Raw genomic sequence first — 12,710 nt, 5'->3', positions numbered from 1 at the left:
TTTCTTATAATTCTTTTTATTTCTGTGGAATTGGTAGTAATGTCTCCACCTTCATTTCTAATTTTAGTAATTTGAGTCTCTTCTCTTTATTTCTTAGTCCATTTATCTACAGGCTTGCCATTTTGTTGACTTTTTAAAGAATCAACTTTTGGTTCCATTGATTTTCTCTATTGTTTTTATATTCTTTATCTTGCTCTAATCTTTATTGTTTCCTTCCTTCTGCTAGTTATAGTTTTAGTTTATTCTTCTTTTTCTAGTTCCTTAAGCTCTAGATTTAGGTTGATTTGAAATTTCCCTTCTTCTTTTTCGCCTTTTTTTTTTTTTTGGACGTGTTTATACCAATAAATTTCCCCCTTAGCACTGCTTTTGCTGGCTTTGGTATGTTGTGTTTTTGTTTTCATTCATCTCTAAGTATTTTCTAATTTTCCCTGTGATCTCTTTTTTGATACATTGGTTGTTTAAGAGTGCATTGTTTATTTCCACAATTTGGTGAATTTTCCAGTTTTCCCTGTTATTGATATCTAACTTCACCTAGTTGTGGTCATAGAAGATACTATGAAAAATACCTATTTAAAAAAATCTACTGAGACTAATTCATGGCCAAATATATGATCTTTTCTTCAATCTTTTTTCTTTCTGCTCCTCAGACTCAATAATTTCCACTGTCCTATCATCAAGTTCACTGTTCTTTCTTCTGCCTACTCAACTCTGCCTTTGAATCCCTTTAGTGAAATTTTCATTTCAGTTATTATACTTTTCAACTCCAGAATTTTTATTTTTAGGCTTTTTGTCTCTTTATTGATACATTCATTTCACTCATACATCATTTTCTTGACTTTCTCCACATCTTCCTTTAGTTATTTGCACATTTTAAAAACAGTTATTTTAAAGTTTTTGTCTAGTATATCTGCCATCAGTTCTTTTCCAGGAATAGTTTCTGTTGATTTACTACTTTCTTTTGAATGGGCCATACTTTCATGTTTCTTTGTATGTCTTGTGATTGTGTTGTTGTTGTTGTTCTTGTTGTTGAAAACTGGACATTTGAATCTAATAATATGGCAACTCTGGAAATCAGACCCTTCCCCTTCCCCAGGGTTTGCTGTTTTTTGTAGTTTTTGTTCATTGCTTTTTTTTCCTTTTTGATTGTTGTAGGCTGTCTCTGTGCCAAGGATAAGCTAGAGGTGTAAACTTGAGATCTTCTCAGGCCTTTTCTGACTCTTTCCCTAGGCATGCATGGTCGCTTTCTAATATTCCCCACATAAGCAGTTGTTTTTGAATTTCCTAACCTTTAATGTCTAGCTCCCAAAAGGGGGAAAATACAAAAGGGGGGAAAAAGAGCACCAGCCCTTTAAATCCTCTGGAAGTTACTTTAGCTGTTGGAGGAGGGGCTTGCAACAATGGGGAAGGTACAACAATGGCTTGCCCACCTCTCTGCCTGTAACTCTGTGGTCAAAAGCAGCAATCAGAGCACAAATCCCTGACATTTGGAAGACAGGGTCCTTTTGCCCAGCTTGGCTCTCACAAGCTGGGTGTAAGTTGCTCCAAGAACACACACACAGCTGCCTACTCCATGACTAGGGATGAGGGATGGGTAGCTGAAATTGAACAGAATTTACCGGAATTTACCATCCAATTCTTCCTTTGGAAGTTGCAAGCCTTCCTTAGACTCCAGAGTTTCAAAATAGTTACATTAAAATAGTTACACAGTTACCTCAGATTCTGCCAGTGCAATTGTTGTCTAGGTGAGGAGACAGATTCTTGGTGATTCCTCTTCTGCCATCTTTCCAGAACCCTCTCTAAAGACTTTTTTTTAAACCTACATTTCACAAGTTTCAATGCACAGTGTTTTCATTATCATTCTAAGTATTTTCTAACTCCCCATATGGTGCTTTCTTTGATCAATAAGTATTTAGACGTGTGTTTTAAAATTTCCAAACATAGGTTTTTTCCTCCAAGTTTTTATGTTCCTTTAAATACGTTGCAGACATACTATATAGTCCGTATGATATTGCGTCTTTGGTATTTACATTTGTAAATGTTTCATATGTGCTTGAGAAAAACAAATTTTCTGTAAATGCAGGCTAAGGATTTCCAAATACATGTAGTAAATAAAAAAGAAACAGAGGGCTTCCCTGGTGGCACAGTGGTTGAGAGTCCGCCTGCTGATGCAGGGGACACGGGTTCGTGCCCTGGTCCGGGAAGATCCCACATGCCGCGGAGTGGCTGGGCCCGTGAGCCATGGCTGCTGAGCCTGTGCATCCGGAGCCTGTGCTCTGCAACGGGAGAGGCCACAACAGTGAGAGGCCGCGTACCACACACACACAAAAAGAAACAGAAAACTTTATTAGATCTATAACAATTAAAGAGGGTGAACTGACAGTCACCTCAAAAGAATGGTACTAGAAGTGAGGAGTAGAAGAACCAAAGGAATTACTTTCTTTTCTCTGCATTAAAGAGACTTGGCAGGTTACCCCCTTTCTACTTTTTTATAAAACATAAACATAAGGCTATAAGCAATCCATATAGAAACTGGAAGAAGAAAGCTACAACATACTTTTTTGGTAGAAAATAATTTGATGTACAAATTTATTTATTTGATTGTATTAAAGAAAGCAGGGCAGAATCACATTCATTTTCTTCATAGTATCACTGTAAATAGACTGAATTTCAGAGCTCTTAGTTTGCTTTGGAAACTTCTAAAAAGCTGACTATTAGCAGCCTAGGAAGCATTTTCCTTCCCCTCTAGGATCTCCTGCTCCTGGGGGTAGGTGGCGGTAATTGATGCTAAATAAATTTGATGCTAAATAAATAGCATGTGGTGGATTTTGCCAAATCCTTTTCAGCTCCTCCCATAGGCAACGGGATGACTTGGCTTATTTTTGATCTGAAGTCATTTGAGTAAACAAGCAGGTTATGAAACACAGAATGGAGTGAAGTTTCCATCGTAGATAATTCCCAAAGTTAGGATGAGCTTAACTGTTCAATCCCTTCTGCTGATCAGAGAGAGAGATGCTAGCAATCGATCTCAGATCTTTGATCCTGTAAGACATCAGCGTAACGTAATTTGTTCCTTTTATTAAAATGCGTTGGAAAAGAGATGTGCAAGTAGACAGGAGTAGTTTATTACAGTGATGGTACTATACGAGGAAAATCAAAGTGTAGGCAGTGTCTCTTTCTTGTTGAACTCCAATGATCACTCCACTCCTGTCAGCTTTACAGTCCAAGCAAACTCAGTTGGAAGAGCAGAGGGTGGTAACTGGGGCAGGTACACGAGGAGACCTTTACCTGGATTTGGGGACCACTTCACATGCTTTTCGATTCCCAGCATTGTTACCTGCAGAAAGCAAAAGGGAATCGAAAAAATATTAATGCACTGATGAGCACAGAATGTGGCCTGAACATGGTGGGAAACAACTATGCTGGGCCATGGCAGGGAAGACAGTCCAAAAGGGGAATAAATATGGGAGAAACCTGGGGAAGGAAGGAAGAATTAGAGAAGGCTTGCCAATTCCTTTACAAAAAGTTACATCTCTGACAAGACTGACTGAGGCTCTTTACCTCTGTAGTCGAAGTAGTTATGGGGGATTTAAGGCTTAAGATTCCATCTTCTGGCCAGTGCAGGAAAATGGCATAAACAGCTGATCCTTTTGAGGTATAGCTGGGAAAAAAGAAACATCATTGTCAAAGATACCTGGCTTATTACCCTGCCACATGACCTTATACGTTCCCCTTTCAATTATCTACCAATTCCAAGACCTTCAGTCACTGCTACGAGGAAGCACTAATAACTCGATACCAATTAAGGTCTGTGGGAAGAAAGCAGCCCTGGAAGATTCTTTCTGGTGATATCTTCCATTTTCTCTCTCTACGGGGTTCTAAGTTTTCTTTAAAAAATTTTAACTCTTATACTAGTTATCTCACACTGGAGCCATTTGCCTCATTATTCAAATCATTCTTTGACTCCAAATCCATACGAAAACAGTCAAGGATATAACAAGGGCAAGGTGTGCAACGAAGAAAAATTTGGGTTTTTGTTTTAAATTTTTTAAATTTTTGGCCACCCAACACAGCTTGCAGGATCTTAGTTCCCCGAGCAGGGATCAAACCCTGGCCCACGGCAGTGAAAGCGCAGAGTCCTAACCACTGGACCGGCAGGGAATTCCCAAGACAAGTTTGTTGTTCTGAGATTTCACCATGCTTAGAGAAGAGGGTGAAAATCACTAAATAGAAACTCATCCAAAACAGAAGGATGAAAGTGTTTCCCCTGATCCAAAGACCGCTGCTCTCTGGTATAACACTTACAGAGGTCTTTCACTGAGCAGTTAGTTAGTGCCTGGCACTCTGCTGATACTTTACATATGTTATCTCATTTAACCCTCACAAACACTCTAGGAAGTTACGTATCATCACCCCATTTTGCAGTCGAAAAAAATTGAAGCGCAAGATCAAATAACTAGATCCACAATCCAAGTATGAATCATGACTTCTCCATTTAGCAGCTCTGTAATTCTAGGCAAGTGATATTCTTGCCCTGAGTCTGCTTTCTCGCTTGTAACCTGATAATGATAGTATCAACTTGGTGGGATTGTTGAGGGGATTAAACTAGGGGAAAGAATTTAGAACGAAGCCTGCATATTGTGGATGTTGTACAAATATCAGCTATTAGTATTTTTAGGAGGTGGGGTAACACTGTCAAGCAAATTGACTGATACTTTGTAGCTCTTTCTTTTTTCACCAAGCCTTCGGCCTCCCTTACTAGTCAAAGATACCCTGGGGCATAAAACATAAACCTGGGCACAAATTTAATAGCAAAAGGACCGCTTTTGCATTTCCTCAAGATGACTCCCAGCCTGGCTTGTACCACTGTGGACCCAAGAAGATGCCAGCTCAGGATGGGCCACATCCCATTCCTGCACGTAACAGAAGACTAGACTCACCACACAGAGGTCGTGTTTTTTTCAGATTGTACCCTCCATGGTTTGGAGGCATAGATAGCCTCCCCATTGATGCTCAGCCACTTCCCAACAGCAAGAAGCCTTTCTTGGAAGATGGGAACAATCAGTCCATCTTTAGTTGGTCCAATGTTGAGAAGATAGTTGCCTCCCAAACTTACTGTCTGAATCAGTTCCTGGAGAGAACAGAAACAAGGAAATCCCAGCTCTGAATGCCAAGACTGGAGAAATGCTTAGAACACACACAGATGAAGGGAAGAAAAAGAATCTAGGCTACATTCTCCCTCTGTTTTGTGAATATCCTTTACCCTTTGGAAAATACTATATATTTTTGTCATTATAAAAGCAGGATGGGCTTCTATGAGAAAATTTTAAAATCCTGCTACAAGGTACAGAAATATATTAACTTGAATTCCAGGGAGTAATCACAGGCAATTCCCGGTGAACCGGCACCTGCTGTGGTGCCATATGCAGTGGGAAGGGTCGTGTGTCCGAAGCACAGAGTGTGAGCAGGGAACTGAAAACAAAGCACTTGGCCGTGAAGGAATCCCATGGAGCCAACCAGAGAGAATGCAGGGGTCAGACAGGAGAGATTTAGAGCAGGTGCTGTGGAGACTCTGGGGAGGTAGAAGAGAGCTGATGAATTTCAGGACACTTTGTATGTGGTGGGCTATATAAATGTGCATGCTGCCCCTTCAGGAAAACATGCTGTAAACATTCTTTAAGATTTTTGGAGTGGGATGCGTGTGTGTTTAGTGTGACCTCAAACGGTAGCACTTCAAGGCAGCCCAGAAAAATTAAGGCTACATACAGAATATTTTAAAAAGGAGGTTTTGTTATAGTACCCCAAAGACACCACACCATTAGCTTTTTTTTTTTTTTTGGCAGTACACGGGCCTCTCACTGCTGTGGCCTCTCCCGTTGCGGAGCACAGGATCCGGACGCACAGGCTCAGCGGCCATGGCTCACGGGCCCAGCCGCTCCGCGGCATGTGGGATCTTCCCGGACCGGGGCACGAACCTGTGTCCCCTGCGTCGTCAGGCCGACTCTCAACCACTGCGCCACCAGGGAAGCCCCACACCATTAACTTTTGATGTTTCCTTTTGGTGTTTTTCCTATGCAGTTAATTCTATATAGTTGTGATACTACACCAACCCTCTAAGCATTAATCCATATTACATTCAGAAACATTTTAATGGTTAAGGAAAATCCCTAAATCTACATAATTATTCCTTTATGGTTGCAAGAAATTGAAACAACCCAAATGTCAAGCTGAAAATAATCCTGGGAAGAACATCTCTGTACAGAACTCTTCTTAATTATACCTAGTTCCTTAGGACAGGTTTTATGAGTGTGTTCAATAACCCTAAAGGGATCTATCAGCCTGCACTTCCATCCACAGTGCTTCCACCACTCTTAGTCAGAGGGCAGTTAACAAATCACTACCTCACAGGTGCTCTTACCGAAATGATTCGAGATTCACTTGCGATGTCAGCCATTGCCATGTTGCGACGATAGCCCCAGGACAGCTTGTCTATTGAGGTGCACATCTCCCACTTGTGATCTGGCAAGGTCTCTGGCTTGAATTTATCTTGACAGTTGTAGTATCCTCCATGGTGACAGGAACAGTTCTGACCCCATCGGTCATTTACTACGACAAAATCCTAAAGGAGGAAGGAGTACCTGGGTCATCGGGGGTAAAATCACTTAGCTTCCTTACGTAACACAGTTTGATATATTAGGTGCCTACTTGGAAGCAAGAAGCAGACTTAGTCGAGAGCAGTGTTTCTTTTTTTTTAAATTTTATTTTATTTTTGGCTGTGTTGGATCTTCATTGCCGTGCGCGGGCTTTCTCTAGTTGCGGAGAGTGGGGGGTACACTTCGTTGTGGTTCACAGGCTCTAGGCGTGCGGGATTCAGTAGCTGTGGCACGCAGGCTCAGTAGTTGTGGCGCACGGGCTCTAGAGCACAGGCTCAGTAGCTGTGGCACACGGGCTTAGCTGCTCCACAGCATGTGAGATCTTCCTGGGCCAGGGATCGAACCGTGTCCCCTACATTGGCAGGCAGATTCTTAACCACTGCGCCACCAGGGAAGCCCGAGAGCAGTGTTTCTTAACTGGGGGCCATTTTGCCCTGGACAAGACTTTTAGCAAAATCTAGAGACAGTTTTTTTGGTTGTCACAACTGGGGGTGGTGCTACTGCCACCTAGTGGGTGGAGACCAGGGATGCTTCTAAACATCTTACAACACACAGGATAGTGCCCTCACATCAAAGAAATATCCAGCCCCGAATGTCAATAGTACCGAGGCTGAGAAACCCTGGCCTAGCAATGTGTAATGTCAGAGCTGGAATGGCTTGTTTAAATCATTTAGTAAACCACTTATTCTATCAGAGGAGAAATGGAGAGGAGGAGACTTGCCCGAGGTCACATCCCCAGGCAGAGTTTCAGAAAGCTGGGCCTGTGAATCAGGTATTTGAACCCAGCCCAGGATGCTTTCCACTATACAACCCTGACTTTCTTTACTTAGGTAAGAAAAAATCAAACATTCTTTTCCTTCCCTCAAGGTTTTGCTGAACTTTGAGAAATCCTTACATGGAATAACTTAATGTAAATGTTTACTACTACTATAAGGGACTTCCCTGGCCATCCAGTGGTTAACAAGCCACCTTCCAATGCAGGGGATGCAGGTTCGATCCCTGGTCGGGGAACTAAGATCCCACACGCTGTGGGTTAACTAAGCCCGTGTGCCCTAGAGCTCGCGTGCCACAACTAGAGAGCTCGCGTGCCTCAACTACTGAGCCCGCGTACTGCAACTAAGGCCTGACGCAGCCAAATAAATAAATAAATAAGTGTTAAAAAAAATACTACTATGAGGCTCATACTGGGTTATCTAGGGTAAATAAAACACAGTTCTTGCCCTCAGAAATCCAGCAGAGACTAGCTGAGGAGAAAAATTATAATGTGACATCCCAGCAGAGTTAGGAATGAACATAAACAGGGAACACTGATCCAGGAGTGTTTCTTGCTTCTTCCAGGAAAGAATATAAATTGCCAGGAGCCAGATTTAGTTTGCATTGCACCAATACTTACTATGCACCTAACTGGGCCAAGTACTGTTCGTGGGGTTGGGGACATAGCAGTGAACAGACCCAAACGCTTGCCCTCACAAAGCTGACACTTTAGTGAGGGAGACAGATAGTAATGAGGTAAATGATATCTGAAATATGTTAGGCCACTATCAATATCTTAGTGGTAAGAGAAAGATAAAGCAAAGAAAGACATACAGTGTGACAGGGGCATGCAGCAATTTTAGATAGGGTGACGGGGAAGGTGACCTCCCAGGGAAGACCTGCGGAGAGCTCAGGAGTGAGCCACGTGGGAACTAGAGAGAATGGAGAATAAGGAGAAGGGACTATTTCTCCTAAAAGTACTTTCCTAACGTGAGTATATCTCCAAAACAACCCTCTTTCCCCATGCGTGAGAAAGCATTCAGAACAAGAGTGGGTAGAATAGGGTCTGCGGTGTCCCACCCAAGGATCCACAACGGAGCCACCCCAGCCTGAGGACCATCGGGGAAGAACCATAATACTGCACCACTAGAGGTCCCCACACATCTCGCAAGTCCCAGAAAACCAATCTGAATTTGCTTCAATTTGTCACATAGGATATTTCCTTTTTTCTTTCTCTCCATTTTCTGAATTTAGTAATATTTACCCAATGAGATCCGTAGAGGTTTATGAATCTACCAAGAAAGCTCAGTTCAAACTGGTCATTTTTTTTTTTTTTTTTTTTTTTGTGGTACGCGGGCCTCTCACTGCTGTGGCCTCTCCCGTTGCGGGGCACAGGCTCCGGACACGCAGGCCCAGCGGCCATGGCTCACGGGCCCAGCTGCTCCGTGGCATATGGGACCTTCCCGGACCGGGGCACGAACCCGCATCCCCTGCATCGGCAGGCGGACTCTCAACCATTGCGCCACCAGGGAAGCCCCAAACTGGTCTTATACTTAGATTTTTAAAATCCACAACAAATCTAGAATATGTAAAATTTTTGAAATCTTCTATAGTGAAGATTAAGATGTCTGCTGCTTTGTAAGTGTATTGAAATACAAACTTTAAATGGGCAGCTATTGTGCAGCGTAATAGTGTTGATTATGGGGGAGAGGACAAGGTAGGCAAAGTTCCCTCAGGAATTTGGAGGGACTCCCCTGGTGGCACAGTGGTTAAGAATCCACCTGCCAATGCAGGGGACACAGGTTCGAGCCCTGGTCCGGGAAAATTCCACATGCCATCCACGGCAACTAAGCCCGTGTGCCACAACTACAGAGCCTGCGTGCTAGAGCCCATGAGCCACAGCTACTGAGCCCGTGAGCCACAGCTACTGAGCCCGTGTGCCACAACTACTGAAGCTCATGCACCTAGAGCCTGCGCTCTGCAACAAGAGAAGCCACTGCAATGAGAAGCCTGTGCACCACAACAAAGAGTAGCCCCTGCTTGCCTCAATTAGAGAAAGCTGGCGCACAGCAACGAAGACCCAACACAGCCAAAAAAATAAAATAAGTTAATTAATTAAAAAAAAAGAATTTGGAATATAAGGGAAATGAAATTTCCCCTTAAGAGTTAAACTACATAATCAACATAGAGTAGGTGAAGTCATAGATATTCACATTTTATTCTTATCATTTAATTTTACATGTTTTATATATTAATTTTGGGGGTGGTTTTCTCATTTATAATGTCTGTTTACTTAATAGTTTATTTTCTCTACGGTGGTCTGGGACTTCTACATACTATTTCCAGCCTACTTAAATTTAAGAAGATTTAAAACTATCCTGTAAAAATCGAGAATTAAAGGAGAAGAAGAAAGATTATACTCCAAGTAAGGGGCCAAAAAAGAATTAATGGAGAAACCTTTAACATCCACTAAGTTCCCTGATCCTTACCACACCCACGTTGATATTACTATTTATTATTGTTGCTGTTGTCATTATTGCTATTACTCCGGATCTTGGTTCCTCACATTTTCTTTTATCATAACAGAGAGATAAGTCATATAATCATGTACCTTAACTGGGCTATCATTGTAGAGCCAAGCAAGAAAATTTGTAGAGTTCCAATAAGTATCAGGACATTCCCACTCTCCATCAGACCAAATCAAGTCAGGTTTGTACCTGAGAGACAAACAATGAGAACAATGTTTATTATCTGAATCCATTCATAGTAAAGTCTTACGGATCTATCTTTGCAACAAATATTTAAAAATTAATTTTCTCCTATTTGGAAAGTACCAAAAAACTACCGCAGTGCAGAGAAGGTGGAAAACTAAAGAGACAAAAATGACAACACAGACACACACACAAACCCCTTAGCTAACACAACCACTGTTTAATACACAGCACTTTGGTGTATTTCTTCCTAATCTTTTTCTTTTTAATGTCTTAACTTAAAAAGTAGAGTTGTAATCAGTGTGTATACAATTTGGTTTCCTTCCGGTAACTAATTCCAATGAAAAGAGTGGTGCTCTAGAACTATAGGATTAATGTTTCTGCTTTTAAGATGTATTAAGAGCTTGAACTGTTCCGCCAAATGCATTTTTGGGGACAACTACTCAAAACTTTGACTATAAAAGTCTATTGAATTCACTTGAGCCACAGTTGCATCTTTCACATATTATTACTCTGAGCCCTATGAGGTGTGAGTGTGTGTGTGTATTTATAACTATAAGGTAAGCATTATTATTCCCACTTTAGAAAGCAAGAACCTAATGCTCAGCAGGGTACTTTGTTTTAGGTGACAAAGCTGGTAAGTAACAGGAGCTGGAACCCACATGCAAATCTGCCTGATGCCTAATCTTGTGCTGTACTCCGTAACTACTTAGGACAGCAGGTTGATTCCAGGAAAATGACTGCCTGTCTGAGAGGTGAGAGAAGCACTGTTGGTCTGTGTTCCACTGTGTACGAGAAACTGTACTAGGCACTTTATACTCATTACCTCATTCATTCTCACAACAACCCTGTGATGTATAAACAGATAAAGAAACTGAGTTCTAGAAAGATGAAGTAGTTTGTTCAAGGCTATACAGTCAGTAAGAAAAAAGAACTGGATTTCTGACTTAAAGCCCATGCTGATCTCTTAAAACTTTACTATTTCCTTAGAGAAGTCATCTGGATGCAAGGAGGTTTTTTTGTCTTCTGGTCTACAATGAGAGTCCAGGCAGAGATGGCTGCCTCTTAATCTTTAAAGGTCCACCATCCTCTAGGAGCCCCCAGAAGCAAGAAGGGCAAACTCAGAATAAAACATGGTGAAGACTAGGGACAAATGCCAAAGTGAAAGTCATCATTTTAAGAATAATGGTAATAACAACACCATTATTCTGTACGAGGCATAGTGACAAATACTTTTCACATACTATGCTGAGCCCTATACAGAAGGCATTATTATCCCCACTTCACAGAGTAAGAATCTGAGGCTCAGAAGGGTGACCTGTTTAAGGCCTGTAAGTAACAAGAGCCAGAATTCAAATACAAATCTGCCAGATGCCAAATCCCCTTCAGGGTCCGTTAGACCATGCTGCCCTCTTCAAGGTCCTGACAAAGAAAATAGCATGTAAGGAGGGAACTGAAGTTTTGACGTACTACCATCCTCAGTTTTGTTTGTTTCAATTTATAGAGGCAATATGACCATATTATGAAAGTTCTGAAAAGTAGAAAAAAAATATATTTTGTCTTAACACAACCACTACTTTTACTATTTTGATTTCCTACCCCTTTTCCCCTTCCCCTCAACTTAACAGTATCCTATAAGAAGCTCAGGTGTCATTGCTGAAGGTCATAAGGCCAAAAAAATTTCTGTTTTGTACCTGCTAACAAGGTCATATAGCTCTGGCATTGTTTTTGCATGGACAAAATGCTGTGTTTTGAAGCCATTTTTCTTATCACGTAGGTAGAGAGGATGGAACCATTCTAAGAGTGAGTGATAGAGTCCATAGCGTATGTTCCTTAAACAGAAAAACAGGACAGCAACTGTCATTAAGCAGAGAAAAAATAATTTATTTTAAGAAAAATCAGTTGCAGCATTTTTACATCTCAGTGAAACTTATCCATAGGGCATGCAGAGGGGCAGGATCCACAACCATTTCCTTAAATTACCTCATCATTCACTTAAGCAAAATGATTGGGCTTACTATGTTTTTGATAATATACATAACAAATTATTTTTATACATAAATATCTTAACACCAAATGTCATTTAAACCATCTTTTGTCTTTTAAGTCAATTATCTCAATAACATGTAGTCCTATTAAAAAATGTTTTCTGTCAATCATAAGAATACATATGGAAGAGATACTAGAAAATAGAGACAAGTATAAAATATCTAAAATCTTATCACTCAAATAATCATTAGTAACATTTTCTGTGTAGCTGAATTAATTAATATAGGTTTATTGTTTCATATAAGATTTATTAACAGTTCTTAACACGAGCAGAAGCAAGAACTACAGTCCTGCAGCCTGTGGAACAAAAACCACATTCACAGAAAGACAGACAAGATGAAAAGGCAGAGGGCTATGTACCAGATGAAGTAATAAGATAAAACCCCAGAAAAACAACTAAATGAAGTGGAGATAGGAAACCTTCCAGAAAAAGAATTCAGAATAATGACAGTGAAGATGATCCAGGACCTCAGAAAAAGAATGGAGGCAAAGATCGAGAAGATGCAAGAAATGTTTAACAAAGACCTAGAAGAATTAAAGAATAAAC

The 12,710-nt window shown here is 41.0% G+C and overlaps 1 protein-coding gene across 1 annotated transcript in view; it reads right to left on the bottom strand.

Annotated features, from left to right (window-relative positions):
* Window positions 1-2,356: 2,356 nt before the first annotated feature.
* The window catches only part of FUCA1 (alpha-L-fucosidase 1), a 24,145-nt gene continuing 13,791 nt past the window's right edge, over window positions 2,357-12,710 (bottom strand). Inside the window, exons 3-8 of the mRNA XM_055083643.1 lie at window positions 11,809-11,942; window positions 10,015-10,120; window positions 6,416-6,616; window positions 4,938-5,128; window positions 3,559-3,658; window positions 2,357-3,334 (exon numbers count right to left, since the gene is read on the bottom strand). Of these exons, the coding sequence (XP_054939618.1) occupies window positions 3,194-3,334; window positions 3,559-3,658; window positions 4,938-5,128; window positions 6,416-6,616; window positions 10,015-10,120; window positions 11,809-11,942 (873 nt within the window). The 3' untranslated portion in view covers window positions 2,357-3,193. The remainder of the gene's footprint in view (window positions 3,335-3,558; window positions 3,659-4,937; window positions 5,129-6,415; window positions 6,617-10,014; window positions 10,121-11,808; window positions 11,943-12,710) is intronic.

The sequence above is a fragment of the Physeter macrocephalus genome, chromosome 3 (genome assembly GCF_002837175.3).
Source record: "Physeter macrocephalus isolate SW-GA chromosome 3, ASM283717v5, whole genome shotgun sequence".
NCBI classification, from domain to species: Eukaryota; Metazoa; Chordata; class Mammalia; order Artiodactyla; family Physeteridae; genus Physeter; species Physeter macrocephalus.
The sequence above is the reverse complement of the archived record's forward strand: the minus strand, read 5'-3'. Positions and strand labels throughout refer to the sequence as shown.